The sequence below is a fragment of the Hippocampus comes genome, unplaced genomic scaffold (genome assembly GCF_001891065.2).
Source record: "Hippocampus comes isolate QL1 unplaced genomic scaffold, H_comes_QL1_v1.1 scaffold137, whole genome shotgun sequence".
Taxonomy (NCBI): domain Eukaryota; kingdom Metazoa; phylum Chordata; class Actinopteri; order Syngnathiformes; family Syngnathidae; genus Hippocampus; species Hippocampus comes.
Genome location: NW_017806002.1, coordinates 895,463 through 919,949, shown reverse-complemented (window position 1 = coordinate 919,949; position 24,487 = coordinate 895,463). Strand labels below are relative to the sequence as shown.

Sequence of the window (24,487 nt, the reverse complement as noted above, 5' to 3'; positions counted from 1 at the left end):
TACGCCTAGTAAACGTTTGAAAAAAAAATACTTTCCTACATTTAAAAAAATTAATTTTGCAAAAATAATTATTTTTGGGGAGGATTGATTTTTTTTCAACATGAATATTCATAATATCATATGAATAAAGAAAAAAAATCAGTATTCTGACAATAATGTATTTTTTCTGGTAAAATACCAGAATTATATGAAAATAACGTAAAGTTAGATGTCCAGGGTAGATGTATTTTGAGAATGAACTCTTTTTTTTTTTTTTTTTTTTTTTTTTTAGGATAAACACTTTTATTTTGAAATAACAATCAGAAAAGAAAATGGTGTTGGCGCGCCTCTTCCTGTCATAACAAATATTAAACACTAGAGAGCAGACTGGACCAATGAAACGACAGCACAGAAACAATGACCTCGCAGCTGAATCCAATGCTACAAATTTTCTTTCTTTATTTCTTTCTTTCTGGACTGACTGTGTTTCATGACTTATTTTCGGTCAACATGATAGTCAGCGTCCTGTAAGTAGTGGTTGTCTAATGTGAGAGGCATTTTGTACTAATGAACGTCATTTGCGATCTTTTTCTCTCCTGACCTGAGTGGAAAATGTTTAACCGGGCAACAGCAGTTTGCAGTGTAACGCCGTTAAATATTAACTGTGTCCAACCCACATTGGCATAATTGAGGGACAAATTACCTGCACACATGCACGTTCAAATTGAGAAGTACATGTGCTATATTTCAATACAAGAATTGAGGGCGGGGGACACTGTGTAGCACCGCTTGATTATGACTTTGATAGTTTTCTTTTGAATGTAATCCAAAGTATGCACCAAAGTTTGTTTGTTTGTTTGTTTTTTGCCCAACAGTAATACAGTAAATAGGCATTTCATTCGCAATCAATGCCTCATCAGCCATTAACCTCACCTTCTAATACCATACATCGCCAAATCAAAAACTTAGAAGAATGCAGTGTCTATGATAACCGGCCAAACTATCATTGGTTACCATAGCAGTCCTTTTAGGGGCCAGTAAAAGAAAGGCTGTGCATGTCCAAAACCAAATAAATTCCCGGCAATGATGCCATTATTTCACACTGAATGCTTTTATTTTTTTTTAAGTGCGCGCGCGTGCGTGCGTGAGTGTGTGGGTGACTGTGGAGGCTGCATCCGATGGGGCGTGAACCAGGAAGTGGATGACAATGCTGTTGTACACCTGTCAGTCAGCCTTTGTTCAGTCGTTTTCTGGATGGAGGCCAGTCACAATAAAGCAAAGCAGGGCGTGTGTGTGCGTGTGTGCGCGTGCGTGTGCGTGTGTGCATTAGTCCAAGCCAAGCAGACTGAAAGCAATTCATATAAATAGTTTATTTTACTTTCCTTTGAAAAAAAAAACAACTATGTATAATAAACAAATGGAATCGTTAAATACTGTACACAGCATACTGAACTCTCCCAGTGCATGTCTTCACCACAGCAGAGAAGTTATTTCGTCTTCAGTTGGGTTTTTTTCGTTATTTCCTATAAGACATTTGAATACCTTTAAGATTAAATAGTACCAGTGTATGATGTAAACATTTTTTTTCTCAGAGGAGGGGTGGGTGGGGCTGACTTTTGAAGTCAAAGCAACAATGTGTTTGTGAACAGAAAAAAAAATAATAAACATGTATACTTCGATAACCGATTGACCTTAGCAGTTTCCCCCCCCAAAGTGAACACCGTGTTCTTCGATACATGTGCTACATTTACAATATCATCCTCATGTGTTCATTGGGTAATGCAACAACATTTCTATATCTATATCTATAGATATAGATATATCTATATCTATATATATATCCTGTTAATACATACATACATTATATATATCTATATCTATATATAGATATAGATATATATATATATAATTTTTTCTCCTCTCTTTTTGTCTCTCTCTCTCTCTATTTCGGCCGCCAGCAGCCAAAGTCTCTCAGGCCACACCCACTGCAATCATGTCAGGCAGGAATGCATGAGCAGAACTGGAAAGACTGTCCACGCGCTGAAGGTAAACCCTAAACACTCATCCTCTTGCTCAATTGTTGAAGTCAGACCATCTCCATTTTCACAGAGGTCATCCTCACTTCGCTCACAGCACACAATGAACCTCATACATCTGTCGTTGTTTTGGTTTATCAAGGAGTATTAGGGTGACAATGGAATGGGGAAAAACAACATGACAATAGAGTACTACGAGAAGAACAGTTCTGTTTTTTGGATATCAAGAAAAAAATGATCACACTGTATTTTGAGAATAAAGGTTTTTTGGGGGGAGCTATAAAACAAAAATATTTGTGAAAAGTTTTGGGGGGGTGTTTAAGATGAAAATTCTTTTCGGGGGAAGTTTTAAAAAAGTTAAAAAAAAAGTATTACGAGAATAAAGGCCGTATATTTCTGAGAAAATAAATAAAATAAAAATGGGTGGAGGGGGAATCACATTACTGGCACGGAGTCCTTTGTGAAGGAAAAACAGCTATAATTAGTAAATGATTGTATCATTGATATTCCTACATTTTAAAAAATCACTTTATTCCAGGGTTGGGCAACACCGGTCCTCAAGAGCCACTATCATGCATGTTTTAGATGTTTCCCTCCTCCTACACACCTGATTCATAGGATCAGGATCGTTATCAGGCTCCTGAAGAGCTTGCTGATCATTTGATTTGGTGTGTTGGAAGAGGAAAACACCTAAAACATGCAGAGTCAAAGACTGGAGTTGCCCACCGCTTCTTTATCCTCACAGTATTCAACTTTATGTGAACTAAATATGAATTTATTTGTAAGATTACTACTTTTAACTCCTAAATTAAATGTATTTTCCGTGTGGCCCTAATACTCCTTTAAAAAAAAAAAAAAAAGATAAGATCATCCCCCCAAAAAGCGGACAATGTGAAATGGAGGATTCGTATCGAGGGAGGTAGCAAATGTGTTCCAAACAATGACTCACAGCTTGACAGCTAAATATAAAAAAAATGAATTTCAGTAAGAATACATTCACTAAAGCTGGGCATACACTATACAAAACGTTAATTTGAAATTGCATCTTTCACACTGAGTTAAGTGCCCGCGATAGAACGTCAAAGTAAACAATTGAAAGGGTTCATTTGTACCACTTAAGCCCTGCGGGCGTTTGTCAGTGGCTTTCAAACTGTTGCCGACCGTTAAAACAAATCAAGAAAAGGCATTTTCCGCCATAGGTGGGCAAGGAATGCTAATGCTAAAAACAACGCTAACAATGTGCTTCTCGTAACTGCGTTGCATGTGCCTTTATTTTACAGTGTATGTCCAGCTTCAAGGCGACGCTCTCTGTGCAACCTCCAAATGCAAAAAAAACGAACAAAAAAACAAACAAAAAAAAAAAAACGCAGTAACAAATATGATCGTGGAAAAAACACCCACGGAAACGACACTCGGGATGACGGACACTGGCTGTACGTGCCGGGGGTTTTCTGCCCATGGAATGGGTGGTTGGAGTCAACTTGGACAATTTTTTGCCTTTTGGAGGTAGTATCAGAACCATAAAGGGGCCAATGTGGAGTGCATATTAAAAGTCTACACACCCAATTCAAATGTAATTTTTAAATGAGACCAAGATAAATCATTTCTTTGGATGGAACTGGGGCCTTAATCGAGGTGTAGGTGGTGATAAACAGTTTCAATCAGCGGTCAGTGTGAGCACAAAAATGTTCAGGCTTCTACTCGAGGCACTTCAAAAAGGTGGGAGATCATTTTTACCACAGCCACATCTCCAGTTATAAGAGGGTGTGCACACTTGTGCAAATACATTTCAGTTTATTTTTTACCTCTCCTCTCTAAAAAAAAAAATCTTCTTTTCAATTGCGTTGCCAGTAGCCACAGCTTTGAATTTTTTTTTTTTTTTTTGGACAAAAATTTAGCACTTGAACAGGGGTGTGTAGACTTTTTATAGCCACTGTAAATGATTTACGCCTGAATGGTGGGACAAGGTGGTGCTGAGTTTTAACGTCTGACACTCTCATTCAACAACCATTTTTTTATGTGAAAGCGCAGTTATGGCCAGATAACCCACGTTAGCTGGGTTGCACATGAAAAAAACAAAACAAAAACAACCCCCCCCCCCCAAAAAAAACAAAAAAAACAAAGCAAAGGTGGCAGATGAACCTGGAAGAGTTCTGTTACGGATGTGATATGGCTGTTTTTGAGGCTACATAAGCTGCACTTGACTTTCATGCGAAGCTACAAGCAAGTTGGGAAAAACAACAAAAACAAAACATCAACAGAAACAAAAAAGAAATATATATATGATGATAATCATACCCAAACATACAGTAGATACTCGTGTGCTAAAATCCTTCATTTGACCCTAAAATAACTGATTTTAGGGATGGGCTGAATTTTATTGATCAACAATGGGGGAAAATGTACCTTTTTTTCCCCACCACAAATAAATGAATGTGCTGAACTCCTGTTTCTATGCTAGTGTCATATTGTGTAGCACAGTAATTTCGCAGACTTCCCTTAGTGGTATATAAATAATTCCATCCATCCATCCTTTGTCCAAATCACTGAATTAAATATTCAAACAGTGCATGAAGTTACAGTGGCTTAAACTTTTTTTTTTTAATTCAGTACAGAACATGAACAAGTACTCTTCAGTTGTATTAAACTGTTAAGTAGGAATATATTATTTTGTTATTGCTGTTTGTTTGAACCTAAATTATTCATTCAATTTTTATTTCTGTGCAATACATTTTTTTTTTAATTTCCTTATGTTTGGAGTAGCTCATGCTCAATTTCTTCAGCCAGCGAAAGTAGCGCATTCTATTTTTGCCTCACTTGCTTCGAGACGTGATTCATTTTACCTCATGAGCGAGAAATCGATTAGTATGCCCATCCCTAGTAAGTGTCACGTGGTTACATTACTGACCTTTTGTCCCGGTTGAGATAAAAAGCAGCATTTAAAAAAACAAAAAAAAGCCCCAACCCATCACAGTCAACCATCCGGACGCAAAACACTGAGAGTGAGGTGGTTCAAGACCCGCTTGCACCTTCCGGACTGTAGAATCTTTCAAAGTTGTTGAACGCAACCCTGTGGTGAGCCGCGTCAGCAGTAACTGGATACAGTGCACTCGTACCCTGTGTCCTTCAATGCCTAACGGGCTCAAAACTAAAAAGCAGCAGTTTGGAGGGTGGCGAGGATCCTTAAACTAGATCCACGGGCGCTTTCCGCCTGGTGTGGCAGTCCCATTCCGAGTCCGGGCTGTCCAAGGTCTGTAGGAATTTTTCCACGGACTTGGAGTCCACAAAAGTGGGTCGGTGAGGCAGAAGGTAGTAATGTGTACTACTGGCCTTTTTCCCCTCTTTGTCCACGATAGGCAGGATGCACGGCGATCCCTCGCTGTTCTGTCTCTGTAAACCCCGACTGACATATTTAGGGTCCGGTGCAAAGCTTTGGGTGGTGGGCATCACGCCGTTGATGTATGTCGGGAGGCTCTTGGGGCTAGGAGTGCGGGAGGTGCCCAAGGACAAGGGGTCTCTCGGAGGCAGCTTTGGGGGCTTGTCCTCATCGCTGTACGACACCTCTGCTGACCAGCGGCGGGTATCTGCCAGAAAGAGCACAACGTGAATAGGTGAGTTTCAGGGGGAGTGTAACTTCCACTAACAACCCAGGCTAAACATAGCTCCTCCCTGAAACAAAGCGTCTCTCAGTCGAACTGTATCGCGTCCTCGACACCAATTGCTATAGACAAGGCTTTGGCCACATCTTGGGGCATTTTTGTGTTTTCTAAAAGAGTACAAAAACTGCAAATGGATAACTTCTTGGCTGTGCACAATTGGGATTTTTGGGGGCGATCAGCTAATTTCAAAAAATCTAGAGCTGATCACCGATCCAATCACAACAATATGTCTGTTTAAGTGACTTTTTACTGTTTATGTCTTTATTAAAGGAGGGACAGCACATTTTAATGAACATTTGCTTGCAAATATGACAGATTATAGCCATCAGGTGGGCGTGGACTCAAACCCCGGTCTGCTTCCTCAACCATTTTTGTAACTTTGCCTCTAATTGCATACCAATTTGTATGCAGTTTGTAAATGTACAATGGCTTGCACAAATATTTGCCCCCCTTGAACTTTTTGGCCTTTTGCCACATTTCAGGCTTCAAAGTTGGGGCAAAATGTTCACATCATAGCTGTATCAGTCGACCCGCCATTTATCAAACTCCGCCTTTCACACAGAAGCTAGGTAGATGGAATATTACCATGTCTGTGTGCACTTCCACAACCACAATGCTGACAGGGAATCCCGCAATCAGATCATTAGATTAGGTGCCTGATATGTGCCAGCGCCTCGTGTGACGTGCAAAATACCTGTAAGGCCGCAACAATTGCTCTTATGTATTGAGGAGTCTAGCCAGGGGAAGCTGAGTACATATTCGCAGCATGTGACGAAACGGACCAATCGCAAACGAGAATGTGTGCTGCACTCTATGCGCAGCAACAAAGGCTGTGGCCAAATTCACAGGCTGCGTGGTCCTAAGGCCGCATTTTCAGCCACATTTTTCGACCACATGATGTCGCTTCCGGCGCAAGTCGACCGCACGTGGGCTTCCAAATTCTAGAAGGACAAATCGCAGGCTCTGCCCTTTGAGACCTTCCAAGGCTCCTCCTCATGTAGCCTCTGTGGAACGCACTGACTGTTGGGAATTTGAACAGGCTTAATCGATATTCTGAAACCATGTGCAGTCTAGTCGCACCTGAAGTGACGTCATGCGGCCTTCAGAGGATGTAGCCTGTGAATTTGACACAGCCATTTTGGACACAATGTCAGTGCTAAATTTTGATTCCTAGTGAGCAGCGCCGAAGAAGCACAAAAAGTAGCATTGATAGAAAACGTGTGTGTGCAGAGCACAGCTCCTCCCAGCAACCGGAGTCAAGGCACGGCAGCTCAGCGGGGGCACGGTGGGCGGCAAAGGTCGGCCGGAGGCGGAAGCCGGCAAACACGAACGAAGACTGTCCAGTGAGAAATGTGCATGTGTGGCGTGCAAGAATACACGACTCGAATAACTAAGTAGTAAGTGTGTGCAAGCATCGAGCTCACGAGTTGCGTTCACAACTCGCAAGAGATCAAAAGTGACAATAAATGCCCACTCTTAAGCTCAGTGTAACACTTGTCTTAAAAAGGGTATCGTGCAAAGGGGGTTGCGATTCAAATATGGGAAAACAGTAAGTGCATGGTCCTATGTGGCCCCTCCAGTCGTGTTGATGAAAAATTGTGGCCTCCTCTAGCATTTGAGTTGCCCACCCCTGCAATGTCAAGGCCCGGGGGCCAAATCTGGCCCGCCACATCATTTTATGTGGCCCCCGAAAGAAAAATCAAGCATGTCAAGTTCCATGTTGCTTGCGAAAGTCTGAACCAAAATTTCAAATTGTCATTGTCATGAATTTGTTGTGCGTTCTGTGTGTAATATGTGGAGGGGATTAAACATTTATATGGTTTCTCAAAATTCATAATGGCCCTCCAAGGGAAACCGTAACTACAATGTGGCCCGCGAGAAAAATTAGTTAATGTGACCATAAATATTTGTCGATACTGTATGTGCCCTGCGATTGGTTGTCGACCAGTCTAGGGTATACTCCACCACTCGCCCGAAGACTAGAGAGGATAAATAGCGCGTTATATATGATGGATGGATGGGTGCTGAAAAACTGGAAATAATAAGAAAAGCTTTCACCAAAATGATTTCTCACCACACGACCTTGCATATGATATTGTCAACCTAGTGTTTCCAAGTCCAGAAGAAGGCAAAACATCTCACGAGTAATAACTTTCCACAAATGGGTCATATATATATATATATATATATATATATATATATATATATATATTGAGAGTCAAGCAATGTCACTAACGTACGAACGGGACGCAATGGTTCCAGCATTGGCAAAATGATGCAAATTATTTATATATTGTTTGTAGAAGGGTATGATAGGAAACATATTTACTACATTTCTCTAATCAAACTGCTGAGACACTTTTGTCATGTTCAGAAAGAGTTTCTTTCAACAAATAAAACAAGACAGTACACACCTGCAGTCTTCCAATGGCCACGAGGCAATATTTCCCCGTCTGTCCTGCCTCTGTGTCCTCATCTGGTACAGTCATACCTGAGGGGAGAGACAGTCCAATTTACTCTATCTATTTTTGTAAAGATTTATTTTGTTTTTGAAAATGTAGTAACAGCAAGCAAAGGTGAGTCCACCACTGGGCCTAACGCAGTACATGTCCAGTATTATAACACACATACACAAGCACACACTGTATTATATACATTATACATATTTTTAATGCTGAAATTTTTCATTTCGCCACCCCCAAAATACGGCAACCGCCCTTCAGGCAACTCCATGCATTTAGATTTCATCAACAACGTTTGCGTCTCAGCCACAAGTAAGATTGAAGAATATTGAGAGTTAATTTGTTTTTATTTCAATTTTGATTTATTCAATACAATGTCACTGTAGTGACATAATAATGTTGTCAGCTTTATTTACAGAATGGCGCACTACAAATATCATCATGTATGGTCGCTAAGAATAGGAATAAGAATTAGAATAAGAATAAGAAAACCTTTATTCGTCTCACAATGGAGAAATTCCCAATTTACAGCAAGGCTGAATTGATTTTAGAAAAATAGTATAAAGTACGGTATGATGTAATTTTGAAAAACTTTAATGTGCAGGTTTCAAGAGTCAAAATTAAAGTGCAGCACTCTATCTATTGTGCCAACAAGCAAATAACATTGCTGATACTTTACTATAAATATTTAATGTACGCTGTGTTAATATACTTTTTTATCTGAGGATCATAATCTGTATTTTTATCGTTTAGAATTCAGGGGAAGTCAACCCCAAAATTTTCTTCACAATAAAATTGTATGCGCCTCTACTAAGTCTAAACACTGCATTCTGATTAATATTGTGTTTATGGAACATAAAATGAAGCAGCAAAATCCACACGTTTTAGTCTAACAACCAATCATGGCTCGCAATCATGTCTCAGCTTTCAGAAAACAGGTGAACCGTGATTGGTTGTGACCTGATCCCTGAGCAACTGTGATGTCATTTTCAGTCGACAGCAAGTGGCAAGATGGCCACAACCCCAAATGGATAAAAATGGTTCGATTTTGCTGCTTAATTCATATCCTACACATGAAATACTAATCAGAATAGTGGGGCTGCGTAGAACATATTACTGTCAAGAGATTTTGGAGTTCCCTTCCTCTTTAAAAATAAACAGCTAGCTGTTGATTTGATCTTAAAAATGGACAGGTGAGTGTACCAAAGAGTCTCCACTTCCATTAACAACCGAGGCTAAACTTTGTTAGCCTCAAAGCTTGTCACTTCAACATGTTACACTGAAATTGTTGAATTTCAATTTCAAATTAATCCCATTTTAAAAACATGAACTTTAAATGGGAAGTCAAGTCCAAACTTTTGTTTACAATATGTTCAATTTCAGGGGGCGGCCATTTTGCCATTTGTTGTCGACTTAAAATGACATCACGATTGCTCAGGGCTCAGGTCACAAGCAATCATGTCTCAGCTTTCAGAAAACAGGTGAACCGTGATTGGTTGTGATCTGATCCCTGAGCAACTGTGATGTCATTTTCAGTCGACAGCAAGTGGCAAGATGGCCACGCCCCCAAATGAATAAAAACGGTTCGATTTTGCTGCTTAATTCATATCGTACACATGAAATACTAATCGGAATAGTGGGACTGCGTAGAACATATTACTGTCAAGAGATTTTGGAGTTGCCGTCCTCTTTAAAAATAAACGGCTAGCTGTTGATTTGATCTTGAAAATGGACAGGTGAGTGTACCAAACACTCTCCACTTCCATTAACAACCGAGGCTAAACTTTGTTAGCCTCAAAGCTTGTCACTTCAACATGTTTTTTTTAAAATATCAATCACTGTTCTACTTTCCTCTTAAGGAGTGGGCTTTGGCGGAATCTTGTTGCATCTTCGAGCGTTTCATAAAGACCACAAAAAGAGGTGAGTTCTGCCGCAAATATCTAACAAAAATATAATTGTTGAATTCCTGAATGGTGAACGGTGACTATGCAGGAGATTCCTGTGCACAGTTAAAGAAAAAAGAGGTGAGTTCTGCCGCAAATATCTAACAAAAATCTAATTGTTGAATTCCTGAATGGTGAACGGCGACTATGCAGGAGATTACTGTGCAAAGAGTTTTGTCCTCACAAAGATAATGGGTGCTGATTGACACGGTCAGAGATATCATTTTATAATTGCGGTTGTATAGAACTGGGGTCTGAAAGGGGGTGGGGGGGGACGCTTATTTTATAATTGCGGTTGTATAGAACTGGGGTCTGAAGGGGGGGGGGGCTTGTATTCAATGTATTTGTGGATACAAATTTCAATTAACATGTGTAACTTCATCAAGATCAGAAAATTTGGTATGAATTTTTTAATCGAGATCCCGTTACAAACAAACAAAACAAAAAACCACTGTGACCCATGTTCTTCACTTGCACACACGAGAAAAAAAAACTCTTCCACTATTGTGGTTGTGGTTGTTTAAAATTCCTTGAGGTGTTTCTAACCAATCATGTCACTAAATAAGGTCACCAAAACATTAAAAGCAAACCTAAAACCACAATCATAATAATCGCATTGTTTCATGACACGCTTTCTGATACTGTGAGCATTCCTACCATTGTTTTTGCTCTTAGATCTCATTAGATGGTGCAGTTGTACCTATTGTTGTACTCAGTCAATTTCAATATGGGCAACGTTCCAAAAAACAAGTACGGTGAGCCAATGACAGAATAAAAGCGAAGACGCATTTGTCTGACAGAGAGCGGAAAGGATGCAGTTGACAAAGGACGACTCTTACTTTCGTAACTTAGCGATGGCGGACTCTTGTGCTGGCCATGAGAGCTGTGATCTGTGTGTTCCGATTTCATTGTGAAGTAGAAGCTGTCAAGGATAAAAACGATTACTACCACCCACTTCAACCACGTAACATTCCGTCCCCCACCTCCGTGTCGGAAATCTCCCAGCGTACTCACTTGTCCAGGTCGTGGGTATAGCTCCACGATGACTTTGATCCAGCCATGCTGTGACAGTAGCTGCCCCGCAGGAAGGGGTGTTCTACGGGAAAAGATGTCTCCTGGGCAGTCAGGCCCACTGTGGACATGCTCCAGGCACACTCGGGTCGCATCAAAGCCAGGAAACTCTCGGATCGTCGGCCCGGCTGGCTGCCACTTTTGTACCTGCAACAGGGAGCCCCCACACAAGTAAATAAATCACAGAGGAAAGACTGAAACCTGAATGCAAAAGCAGGTGCACTGAAGAGCGGGAAAGACATGTTTGGAGAAAAAGCACATCGGAAATATTGAGTCATATTGACCAGGGTGGCATATGAGTTGACTTTAGCAAAAATAAAAAATAAAAACGACTTCAGAGGTTGAACAAACGTTCGACATCTGTCATCGCTGTTGACAAATATAACGTCAGTTCTCTGCCCCTATCCCTGCCTGTCATGACTGGAGGGAGCATTTTAAAAGTAGCTGAGTGCTTCCATTGCTGCAATCCGGCTGGGCCTGAAGTGCAGAGGAAGGGGCTCCTCCTGTTACCAGAACGGCACCTGATGTTGCAACAACTCCTCATGTCAAATGACCTGAATGTTTGTGTCATGTCGAGTATGTGTCAGGGCTGAGTAAACTATGTCTACAATATTCAGGGGGAAGGAGACCTGAGCAGCGTGTCGATTTTGTCCCCCTGTCATTTACTGGGGTCACAAATATACCTTGAGGCAAAATCCAGATGCGATTTGACCGGATTAACCTGTTTAGTATTTCACAATCTGTCAAGGGGGAAAAAAAAAAAAAAGTACAGAAAGCAGCCGATGTCTTTTTGAGACTGTGTTTATACGGCGTCACCTGTGCAGTGTCCACAGACGAGCAGTCCTCCTTATAATGCCGGCGTGATGAGTGAGAATAACACCACCCCCCGCCCCCCCCTTGTAAAAACTCATTCCTTGTCTCCCGTGAGGCATATTTATGCGCAGCAATGACAGCTGCTAGGAAACAAAGCCCTAAAACAACAGGAAGCACGGGGGGCATCGGTAGGAGCCAAACAACGCCAACGAGGCATGCCGTTGCCATCCACCCCTGGCTGCCCCCCAGGTCCGTTGACAAGGTTCGGCGGGCCAGGGAGGGGGGGGACGGGAAGCAATATGATCCTTGATAATGAACCCCAGGGGCTTGTGCTTCCTCTTGCAACAGGTGCAAAGACAGTTCATCCTGGCACTCAACCACCGGAGCACTTACAGGCAGCAGGATTAAAACAAACGACACGTGGCCATGCAGAGTGTGGAACCACTTCATTTGGATCATTAGGCAAGAGAATAGGGTGAGATGGAATCTATTTGTGTTCCGCAAGCTACAATTTATCATTCCATATAGTTCCGTCTGATTGGTATACTCCGTGAGTCCACTAGCATCACTGGAGGTAGAATCTTCCCCTTTGAACCTTGTTGTGGGACTATTAGACCACCTGGGACCTTTTTCTGAGGCTAAAATTATACATGGTCAGGAAGAAAAAAAACACTTTTGGTCTCTTCTCAGTACAAGCTACGCAAATTTATCACCCCCTTGTGAGAGTTATTGTACTCTAAGATACATTTTCCTTCGCACAAAAGGTACACGGTCAAGCAAGAGGGATTCAAGAAGTCCATAACTGTCCTTGTTGCTAACCTCCTGTACCCCATAAAGATAATTACTGGAGCTGGAAGTACATGTTCCCAAGAGGCAATAACGTTCAAGAAATGTATATTTTTTATTTATAACGCACGTTTTATTTGCACACAAATCAAAGTGCTCAGTACAGGAAACAGTAAACAGAACAGCAATCAAATCAAACAACAGATAAGAGGAACGGATCAATAAAAACAGTCAACACATAAAATCGGCCATTAAAAGCTTTCCGATCAAGGAAGCTTTTTAAGAATAGGGATTCCCCTGTCACTCTCAGTACAACCTCACCAAATCTACCACACAATCAGGCTAATTATATCAGAAGGAGCTTTTCCAATGCCAAAAGAGAACAGTACATAGTCAAGGAACAGAGGCTAGGGTGTCCTTGGTACAATCCATGCTAACATCATCTCATCAGGCCTGAGAATTGGACTCGAACGTTTCCTTCCCCAAGGCCAAAGACGTATGTGATCAAAAAGTAGGATTTCCAAAAGTCCATCTGTGTTTAGGTATAATCCACCTTGATGGACCACCCTGTACTGTATGTACTGTATGATACTGCAATGTTAACATTCCACATGATAAGGCTCGGTATGAAGAGATACCATTTTTGCAGGGCCAAAGGCATACATGGTGAAGAAACGGGGGTTCTAAGTCTTCTGCTGTTGAGTCTATCCGTGTAACGTATTACATACAAATAGCTAGCTAGATAGCTAGCTAGCTAGGTAGATAGCTAGATAGATCGATAGATAGATAGACTGATAGATTCTATGGCTGTCGGGGGTGCATGTTAATCATCTAGAATCTAGATGAAACAAGTGTGGCCCTTGAACTATCCTTGTTCAACTACTGCAACACACGACAATGTCTTTTTGGTGAAGATACGGGTGTTCTATGAGTCCATGGGTTTCAGTTTAAAATCATGCAACCATGGTGGATCAGGTACTAAAATTATTCATTCCAAGCTCCTCTTTTTGGCTCATGGTAAAGGGTCTTCAAACGTACAGTCGAGAAACAGAGGGTCCTCAGAGTACATTGGCATCTAAGTCTAACATTATGTAGACATAGGGGTCCTTACATTACCGACATAAAACGTCAAGTCAAGTACAAGTTCATTGTCAAATGTGCTCTACATAACAGAGCACAGATGAAATTTCTTCCTTCTCAGCCAGACAACAAGACAACAAGAGGAGCCGCTGCGGGTGCCCGCGCCGCCATCAAAAGAACAGTTAACATAAAGTGACAAAGTAATACAACACAACACATAGGACACACAGAGCCATGCTTGAGGTTACAAACAGCACACAGTAAACTACTTTGCGCAGCGGTGTAAGAATACGTCATCGTGCTGCAGTTACTACCGTATTTGCAGTTTTCTTTTTCAATTTATTGCGGTATACAAATGTTTTTCATGCAAAGATTTACTGTCATTATAACTTTGCTCCTGCATGAGCATAGGTTAGTGATGCACTGTTGGCGCATACAATTTAAGAAAACGGAAGGAAGCTCTTGGAGCTACTTGTTTCTACTGTCGCCTGGGCTTAAAATGGACAGGTGTATTCCCCATTTGTAATAGTCGCGTGTCACAGATACAAAAGCAGACCCTTTCCTACCAGCCCAGAAACATGCCCCATACCCTAAAAGGATGGTGAAACCCCTCTCTCGGCAACTAATGTGACCACAAATCAGGCACGCTCTGTCTTGCAGAAAGAAGAGAGAGGTTGACAGAGAGAGGGAGTTACCCCCCACCCCCGCACCCACCGCAGCACGACACCCCTGCAGCGGTTTCCGAGCAACCATACCCGCTTTACCTGTGCGGCAAGCATGCAGCAGCGCACACCCCCTCACTTTACAGGATTTAGACAATCGTGGTTAAAAAGCCTTTTAGCAACGAGGCTGAGTCACGCCACGGAACACACGCAACCAACACACACACACACACACACACACACACGTTTGGCGACACGCACGTACACTGAGGATGCATCATTGTGAGAAATTAAATTGTAATGAATCATAAACAGCACATACAAGGATGTTTGCAGCAATGTTTGAGGAGCATCAATTGTAAACTAAACAAGTCAATGTAATGTTAATAACAAGAGCACGCGGTGTTGTCGGAATATATCTCTTATTATTGTCATCATTGCATTATTTTAAGGCTGTTCTAGTAGCTTGGGCAGACGCTCGTAATTGAGTGTCCCAATCCATCTCCAAAATTCAAAGCAAATTTTAAAAAAAATCTAAAAAGGGGGCTTAAGGTGAATCCCCCCAACAAGCTTCATCACTCGATGACTCCTGACATCAAGACACACATACTCACACGAACACGGGGAGACAAACAAAGTCGCGCGCACTTTACGCGACTCGAACTGCAGCACTCACCAAGAAAAACTGCTCCAAGATTCCCCCCACCCGAAAAGGCGCCCTTTTATAACGCTCCGATAAAACTCCTTTTCGGGCTCCTAAAATGGCTCCGGTGGGTTTGCAACGTACCGATAATTTGGAGTTAACATCGGGGAACCAGTAGACGACTACGAATGGCTGACGCTCCCCCCCTCCCCTCCACCCTTACAGATTGTGACACTTTTGGATAAAGTGTTGAATGGGAACGAGCTGACGTCTTATAGGCTGTCAGGCAGCAGCTCCAGTCAAGAGACGCCCTGGCCCTCCCCACTGTCGCACGCTCACCCTTAAAGGCGCACACGCCCTTTTATTTTATTTATTTATTTATTTATTTATTTGGCGGGTGGGGGGGGGGCGCCAAATTATGCAAGAGGCTGCAGAAAAAAAGATATAATGCTAATATTGTTGTTGTATTATACGCAATCAAGGCAAGCTAGAGTGCCCAAAAACTGTATTCAAGTAAGAGTTCTGTTATTTTAGAATAATATGATTCAAGTTAAAAAAAAAAAAGACTGTGGTTCACTGTTGTGTTTGGAAATGCTCTTAGGTGTTGTGCCTTTGCTTTTGTGAAACACATTGAGTTGTGTATGAAATGTGCTGTGTAAATAAAACCACCCGTCTTGCCTTGACTTTTATCTGTGCTATAACAGCCATTTATAACTAGAATGGCACTCAGTAGAGCATAGACCTTATGTGACTTCCTGGTCCAGTCATACAGCATCCTACAATCAGATAGGTCGATACGGTCAGTGCTAGGTTCTGGTGTGATGTTTAAAATATTCAAGGGGCACTATCGGGCGGGGGAGGTCAGTATCGGCTGTTAAACTTCACGTTGTCTTCCAGTTCAGTGCTCTTTATACAAGACGACAACCACGGAAAAAAAGGGGGAAACGCTTTTTTTTTAATGATATTCATTCATCACACATTTATGCAGTGCTTGCATGACAGGACATTGTACCGTTCACATTCATACATTTGTCAACATACGTTTTTCTCGACTAAGTGCAAGCTTTGCATGTGATGCATAACTTTGCCCTCCAACATGGCTTTGTTACAATGAAAACAACCAAAATAGCACACAGTTATTGTACCTGCACACATGCAGTGTGCTGCGAGCTGCACAAAGCCTACATTGTTTTGCAGCACAGCTTATCTGATCGCCCCGAGCCTTTTTCTCTAGCTGATCCTGTTTGCTATTGGCCTAATTTAATGTTCAGACACACCATGTTCAAATGACTAGGAAGAACAAAGTGAGCAGATAGATGTAAAGCAGCAAAGACTCTGGGCTCGATTTTTTTGCCCAGCTAAGTCCAGCACAAAATGCAGTGTAAGTGTGCACATGGGTGGAGTTTTCTTTCAGTTGGTATTTTCATAGATGCGTGCTGGTAGAACTGCAAGAACTCCACTTGCGGATGATGCAAAGTCGGCCATTGTGGAGTGGGCACTTGGAGACCGGCTTCCACTCCCGATCATGAGTCTGTGTGTGATGATGAAAGTTAATGTAACTGTAGCAACAATGGGGTATCGGGTCTTCTGCAAGTAAGCATTTACGGCACTGCTTCAGGTGATCATGGATGTAAACAATAGTGCACATTACACTGCAATACTAAGTGAATGTACATCGTTTTTGTTTTACCAGTAGATATTTTGAGTGGTATCGTTCATCTGGGTAATTAGGTTTTATTATACCTTAAATCATTAAATTTTTTTAACATTTTAAATAGGTTACAAAAAAAAAATCAATAATTATCGATATCGACTGAAATCAAATACTTATATCGTAATACACGTTCCAGCCATATCGACGACTCCAAACTTGCACCACAACTTAGATCTGCTTAACGCTTATCCAGCCAACTTTTTGGCACAAATTTGTCACCTATTTTTTTTTAGATTGGTCATGTAACGTTTTCAACCTTTGCTGTGAGTGATCATTACCTGAGCCCTGAGAATTTTTTTTTTTTTTAGCAGGTGGCAACATGGCCGCCCCCTGAGATGGATTTTGCAGCTTTATTAATTTTCCACAATCACAATGTTAAGCAGAATACTGTGTTAAAACTAGTAGGGCACCACAGAATATATTAATGTAAACATTTTTGAGTTATGTTAAAATATTACCTCCACCATGAAAAAAAGAGTTTGGTCAACGGCTATCTTTAACTTGTCTGTGTGTAACTAATGTGGCTGTAGTCACATGCAATGCTCCCATACTGTCAGTTTACAGTCGTGCAGCCTACTTTGCAGTGACGCAGTGGTTTATTAACTACGTCGCCCTTACCGAACCAGGCTAAACAAACCCACGCAGTGACACGCTTGCTATTCAAACACATCCAAACAATAGCGACAATCACCTCATGTGTTGAATCAATAGTGGCCTAAAGCTGAGGTGTGTGTATGTGTTAAGAGAACAGAGTGTTCTTGTGTCTAAGTTTGTAAATGCTTTACAACTCGGGCACAAGGGGGGCTCCCTAAACCCTCAAGGCTTATCATTACATTGAAGACCCTGACATGGACGCTTTCTAATTTTGAGCACGTTTCTGGGATTCCTCAGAGGCCAGAATGGGGGTGCGCTGTAGTCTGCTAGTAAATGTTGTATTTTAAGTGTGATTCCTAATAGAAAAGATGCAATGGCGTTATAACAGTACAGTTTGCTCTTGTTATTGCAACATATTCCGGCAAAAGTGAGGTATGTCAGCTCAGTGTTCGGGTTTTTTTGTTTTTTTTCAGCAACCTCGCCCACCACCCCACTTGCCTGCATCATGATGTAATCACTCACAGGAAGCACCTAATAAGGGTAGACGGGGAGGGAGAGCGAGATGGCACAAGAAGCAACACTTAAGGAGCTTCTTCATCATTGTGACTCACACATCACCTCCTTCACCACTTCAAAAATGTCACCTTTTTAGTTTGCTTCCTTTCTATGGCACGCAGGAAGGAATTCCCTTTTGTGGCATTCCAATACAAATGTAGCGCTACATTGTGGAAGGGTGGAGCCTCGTTGGCTCACCAGTGTAAATGATTTCTTCACAATGGAGGTCAGAGCATCGATTGCCCCAGCCTTCCGAGGTTATTAAATTGCATGCATATTCGGCCTACGGCCAAAGTCCACGCAGATACAAACACACGAGCAGGAGGCTTAGAAGGTGACGTCAAGCATGAGAGCCTATCGAGCAGTACGGTGTGTGAACGGGCGTCTAATTGCCACTTATCTTGGCTTTATTGACATTTAAAAAAAAAATAAAAATCTCAACCAAAAAGTGGACTCAGCATTTATGCAGAGGAATCATTTCCTTTTTCCTGACCTCATTTGAAGGTTTAATAGCTACAAAATGGCACATTTGTGGAGGGTAGATGTTAATATGCACAGTTTACAATGGAACTGTTATCATGTAAATCTTAATTAAATACTCAGGTAATGTCTTAACAACTGTAAAAATAAGCTAAACTACGTGCAGTAAAACATTCAGCGATGTCCTTGCTATGAACTCTGCACCGAATGTGCAGATGGACAAGTGTGCCTGGAAGGTGAGTCCATCCACAGTAACAAAATGCTACGTGTCATCACATTTCGATCCCTGACGATTTTGAGCAGTTTTTAACATTTTTTTTTCCCCCAGGAACTCTCATTTAACTCCTAATTGTATGACTTCAAGGCTGCCGACTTTGAAGTTGCCACCGCATTCAGAGTAGCGCATAAAATGTCGCAATACAACGTATGCGAGCTTGCCAGAAAATTGCTCAATAATAAAGTAAATCCTCAGTTCACCGAATATCAGCTTGCATTCATTAACTAACAATGAGGTGAGCATACCATAAATTGAGCTCATGTCTTGTCATCGCTGATACAGTAGTTGCTCTATGCAAGCAAGAGGCGCAGGTGTGCACTTCAAGGCTGATGACACATCGCAGTACATTACAGCTCGATTGTGGTTTTGTCTCGCAGAGCCTCCCACAGACACATTTGTTTCCTTCCATGGAAACCAATCGCAAGGCGAGGGGTGGGGGCTGCGATCGCTCACCCAAGCGCCAACCCTTGTTAAAGCACATTTGTTTGCAAGTTCATTGAGATGCTTCGCTTCTTAATCACGTCCCGCGCACCATTAACAAATGCTGATGGGAAACGGAGTGATCGGATTGTAAAGTGCCTCACGATACAAGAATTTTTCTATTCTAGAGAGCAATACAAACAGAACCCTGATACAACTCATCGTTGCATCATGCCTTCCACATTGTTATCCTGAGTGGTTTACAGTGTTACAAACGGGTTGGCCCAAGCCAGCCTGCCTTGTTGATGATGACAGGGTGTGTTTTGTCTCCAAGACATAAGCCGGGGGAGTTAGTGGCGAGCACGTCTTGCGAATCAAAGTCGTTAGTAATCCTCGCGTTGAAGATGAGTTCACGTCGTAATGGTTTGGTCGACACTAAAAGTGCATGGGAACATAAGATTCCATTCGTAGTCACGCTAAAACCGCACACCCTCCCGACGGTGTCTGACGTCTGGGGAGAAGCTGTGAAAATGACAGCTGTGGTGTGAAGGAGGACGTCACGCTGCTCTGCGACTCGCCAGCTGTTGTGTGTGCGCACCGCTGGATTAAACGCAGATGGAAAGCGACTCCAAATATGCCTTGTTTCCGGCACATTTTTCCCACAGCTAATATTGAGCAGCGCCGCGAACATCTTTTAGCAATTAGGCAGTCCTGAACAGTCCTGAAAAGGACCGTGAACAGATGTACTCTCCGGCCTGTGTTTCAAACGGCCAAAACAGGAGTTTCTGGCACCTGACCAATGACTATCGCAGGCTTTCCGGTCGCCTTGATGTTGCCTACAAAGAAAAAAAAGTTTACCTAAAATCAATCAATCTTCTAGTAACAATCCTGAGCCGGGGGATCTCGATCCTCCTTCCATTTCCCATGGGTGATGTTAAAATCGCGCATCAGAGACCAGAGCCTCCTTTGAGGAACTGATAAAGATTTCAGATGTGCAGCAAGGAAATCAGCAGGGTTGCCATCACAAAGGGGGGGGGGGTGCATTTGTGATACGGTTCAGTATAAATGCATCGCCACAGGGTTAAGAAATGACTGCTCTCTCTCATGGCGAGTCAAGAGGGCAGGAAAACATGTGAAAAGATAGATGGTCTGCTCAGTCAGCTAGATACGTCTTGTTTCCACATTTTCTGGATGACGGACTTTGAATTATTTGGGACACACTATTTGCCATGTCAGAGGGCTTTTTGTTCCAGTCTAACAAGGGACGAGGGCCTCGGTAGAGGTGGGGGGAGGTTGGGGGGGTAAACCAGGCTACCTGCGGCAGGCGCATTAATTCCTTCCTCATCACAGAAACAATCTTCATCACGGATTACGCATGCAATCTCACAATGAGGTCCAGCGGCAATTTTCCATCTCCGACAAGAAAAGAAGCTGTGCAGATGCATACATTTGAGAAGAACAGTCCATTAAGGCAACCAAGCGCGTGTGGTAATGCGCAGCTCAAGCCTTAACTCCCTCATTGGAATTTGAGGGCTGTTACAGCCTTGAGGCGATGCACTAACCGCTATATACTTGACGAATCAGGAAACCACCAACCACTTGGCACAAGAGCAAAATGTAGTGTTGTGGTACCTACAAATTTGAACACCCTGTGATTTGGAAACCCACCAAACATTCTCGAGAAGGCAGAAAATTTGGTTAAGTATAGCATGTGGAACTTAAATTGCCATTGACATTTGTGAGCCCTTTGGCTCCAGTTTTAGAGCCATTAGTTCGTGTTCATGTTCTTGAGATACTGTACGACGTACTGCCAAAAGCACATTGCTAGCGATGACATACACTGGAAGCGTTTGACATGACTGTGAAGCTGTCTCTTACCTAATATGTTTTATACCACATTGAAAATTTGGGAGAGAAAAAAATGCAACGTGCATACATGTTCTGTTACAAACCTCATCGGTGCATTTCAAGATGATTAACGTTGCTATCTTTGAGACGTTGACTGTTTTTGGTCATTAAGGAGACTGTACAGATCCCCCATTGTAAAAGATTAAAGCTTTACCGTGACCTCTACCTTGACGATGAGAACCAAAAAGAAAAAAAAACAAAACAAAACAAAGGCCTGAATTGAGTCAGCGTCGCCATTTTGTAAATCAAGCAAGTGTCAAGAACATAGTGTCGAGGATTTAGAAGGGCTGTAATTATCTTGGAGCCAGCAGATTATTCCTGACTGTGGAAAAAAAAGTATACATACAAACGTTATCTGTTCTTTATTTAAGCAAATTCGAGAGGCTTCCGCTCAACAAAATTGGAAAGAGCATTTGAAACACGACCCGTTTTCTGTCCATGTTCACGTGGAACATCACTCTTTCACTGTGTCGAACCAATGTTTTGTCTCGTGGATCTCAGTTTACTCTGTCCACATTTGCGCCCCTCCAACTACCTCTGGAGACGCTGTCGCCTACTCACTGTTGTGGTCACTCGACAGGACGTCGATCAGCCGCGGAGCCGCCCCAGACCAAACACTGCGAGGCCCCTTGGAGCCTCAAGGCATTTAAGGAGCTGTGCAATGAGCTCCCGGAGCACAAAGTGCCTCTTTATTTCTTTACCAAGTTGGTTGTGTACACAGAAACACGCGTAAACACACTTGCTAACAAGGTTTGCCAAAATAAGTCACGTGACCGTTTCTGCGTTTACACAAAAACGGGACTTTACATGCGTTCGCTGAGTCCTGAATCAAGGCACAGATTTCAAGGGTGCAGGAAGAGAGTGTCTTTTTACACATCTCCAAAAGATATCACACTCACATACGTGTCCCCCTGACCTCACGCCGGCTTGGGTTGAGGGACTGCCTTTAAATAGAGACTCACAGTGAGCGTCTTAGACATATTGTGATACATTGCTCCAGTTAAAAGTGCCTTGTTAGTACAGAAACTCTCTAACAAAAAAAAAAAGAATGAACAGGAAGCAAAAGTGGCTAAATAGTCGGGTTTTCTAATACACTTTTAAGGAGAGCCAACATAATGAACCGGAAGCGATGGCCCTCGGGGATGCCTGTCTGCCTAATAATTATCTCGGCGAATTAAAAAGCAGCTTTGATTCCCTGAAAATTGCTCGAAGGGATATACCACCGCAAAGCGATTAAAACGTGTAATTTTCCACGAGCGCCTCGGCGTGATGCGTGTTCTCTGTTTGTAGGTGACAACAGGCAACCATTCAATTACCACCGAGCCATCCTGTCTACCAGTGCTCCTCTCTAATATCCATGTTCAAAAGACTAGATCAGATTCATCTACAGTAAGTCAATTCTCAAAAACTTCAATCACAGTGAAGTTGGTTGGTATGGTAATAGTTTTATGTGCAGAATTTCGAGACAGACTTTGGCAGTTGTCCAGTTTGGTAGCCCGAGGAGCTCATTTGAAGTTGTTTGAAGATGACATGAAATTAGTGTCTTTGGCAATGTCTGTCTAAATTTGAGCAAATCCACAGTTTGTTTGTTTTTTTTAATGCCCCCCCTATCCATTTTTGTAGCATTTGACCTCATTAGGGTTGCGGGTGAGCTGGACCCTATCCCAACTGACAGTGGACAAGAGGCGGTGGACACTCTGTACTGATAGCGACTCAACCGCAGAGTGAGCGGATTCAAATGAAAACAAATCCACCATCTCCACACCTTGTAGCGTTTAACAAACTCACAGACTGATAATGACGCTTGACAGGGTAATTGCTAAACATTCATTCGAACACAATCAGTGCATGGGAGTAAAAGGCCAATGGTGTTTATCTGTTTTCGTATGTACAGGGAGCAAGCCTTCGTCCAATTCAAAATCACTTTTATTCAGGTTAAACTGACATCTGTAAGACTTGACTTGATAAAAAAAAAGGCCTCTTCAATAAGTGTTAGAGTGTTTTTGATGCCTTTGAATTTTAACTCCAGCAATGTAAAAGGAGATTGTTTATTGGACGCCACAATGGAAAAAAAAAAACAGTCTTTTAATCATTGATTGCCTGGAACTTGCCTTTATAATACCAACAAATCCACATAAAATATTACTTTGTTAAGTCTTTTCCAAAGTAAGAATTAACGTCAGCGCTGAACAAATTGCAGCTATTGACTTGACACTCACTGTGGCTAACGGTAGCTCTGACAGGTTACACACAGTGTCGGAATTTATTTTACTCATGATGAAAGATGCAAATAAATGCAATGGACCAGCTGGCCTGTCCCTCACACCTTGCAAACACCACACCCTGTCATCTACCGGCCTTTTGTGTTTGCACGGGCACGTGTCCACATAACGTAATGCTGATCTCTCATGTGACACAGCTGTAACTTGGCAAACACGGCCCTGTCATATTGCGCCAAGCCGGTGTAGTATTGGTGTGATCAATGCATTCGGCCAAATGATGGTCGGCTCAGGAGGAGGAGGAATTTCTAAAGGAGCCAAACATACATCAGCTAAACTGGACGGGTGATTCAGATGGAAAAAGGGAGTTACGGAGGAGGCGTACGAGAGAGATTGAGAGGGATGGTTCCGGGTGTAGTCACAGAAGGGAAGCCACCCACTGTGACCACAAAAGCTTTGACTCATGCGCTTCAAATGGCAGTTTAGCTTTTGGGACATGGACACACTATCGGGTCTCCTCTTGCAGGACAAGCTTACCCAAAGCAGACTCACAAGTCACAAGTGTCACTCTTCATGCCAGGGCGAGGCAGTGTGGAAAATTTTTACTTTTGAACAGCTGAGCGGGGCCAAGATATCTTTTTGTGATGCTACCGAGAGCCATTCATAAAAACTGATCTGAAGTGTTTGGATACACACTGTTGACAACTGGAACAGCGCGTCCTGTCTCTGTTGCAAAACAGCCCCATTCTCGTGAGGTGATTGTCAGGGGAAGAAAAAAAAACAAGCAAAAACTCACACTGAATGGAAAAACACTTAAGGAAAGTGAACTGTTTTCACCTCTGTCGGGCACTCACCTAAAATGTTGATTATTTAAAATGACAACCATATCCGCCTAATGCAACATCCTCTTATTATAAGACATGTTCACTTGACTTTTTCAATTGTTTATTGTGAGCAATTTGAGAGTTGAAATGAATTAGCTTTTTATGTCTGTGAAGAATTGGTTCTCGACGTATTCCTAATTTAATCACAATTATACTGTCTTGTAGTTTGGAGTTTGCAGGATTACGGTATGTTGATCACTTGATAGTTATCATAGAGAATGGTAAGATTCATTCGATTTCCTCCCACTGCAATTTGTTACTTTTCCCATTATTTTTGTATTCGCTAACCACAGTCATTTTTT

At 42.1% G+C, this 24,487-nt stretch overlaps 1 protein-coding gene across 1 annotated transcript; it reads right to left on the bottom strand.

Moving 5' to 3' along the window:
• Positions 1–1,912: 1,912 nt before the first annotated feature.
• On the bottom strand, positions 1,913–15,504 carry errfi1a (ERBB receptor feedback inhibitor 1a). Its single transcript, XM_019892396.1, has 5 exons — positions 15,279–15,504; positions 11,094–11,297; positions 10,772–11,001; positions 8,089–8,165; positions 1,913–5,624 (listed from the first exon to the last, which is right to left on the bottom strand). Exons 1-5 carry the CDS (start codon positions 15,296–15,298, stop codon positions 5,199–5,201), a joined length of 957 nt encoding a protein of 318 aa, XP_019747955.1. The 5' UTR covers positions 15,299–15,504; the 3' UTR covers positions 1,913–5,198.
• Positions 15,505–24,487: the final 8,983 nt, after the last annotated feature.

What these genes read in the sequence shown, in the direction of transcription:
- errfi1a (XM_019892396.1), bottom strand. Translation starts at nt 15,298, where the DNA reads ATGTTAACTCCAAATTATCG. An exon ending in ATGTTAACTCCAAATTATCG is followed by an intron (nt 11,298 to 15,278) that starts GTACGTTGCAAA and finishes TCCCTGTTGCAG; the next exon opens with GTACAAAAGTGGCAGCCAGC. An exon ending in TGGCCATTGGAAGACTGCAG is followed by an intron (nt 5,625 to 8,088) that starts GTGTGTACTGTC and finishes TGAAACTCACCT; the next exon opens with ATTCACGTTGTGCTCTTTCT.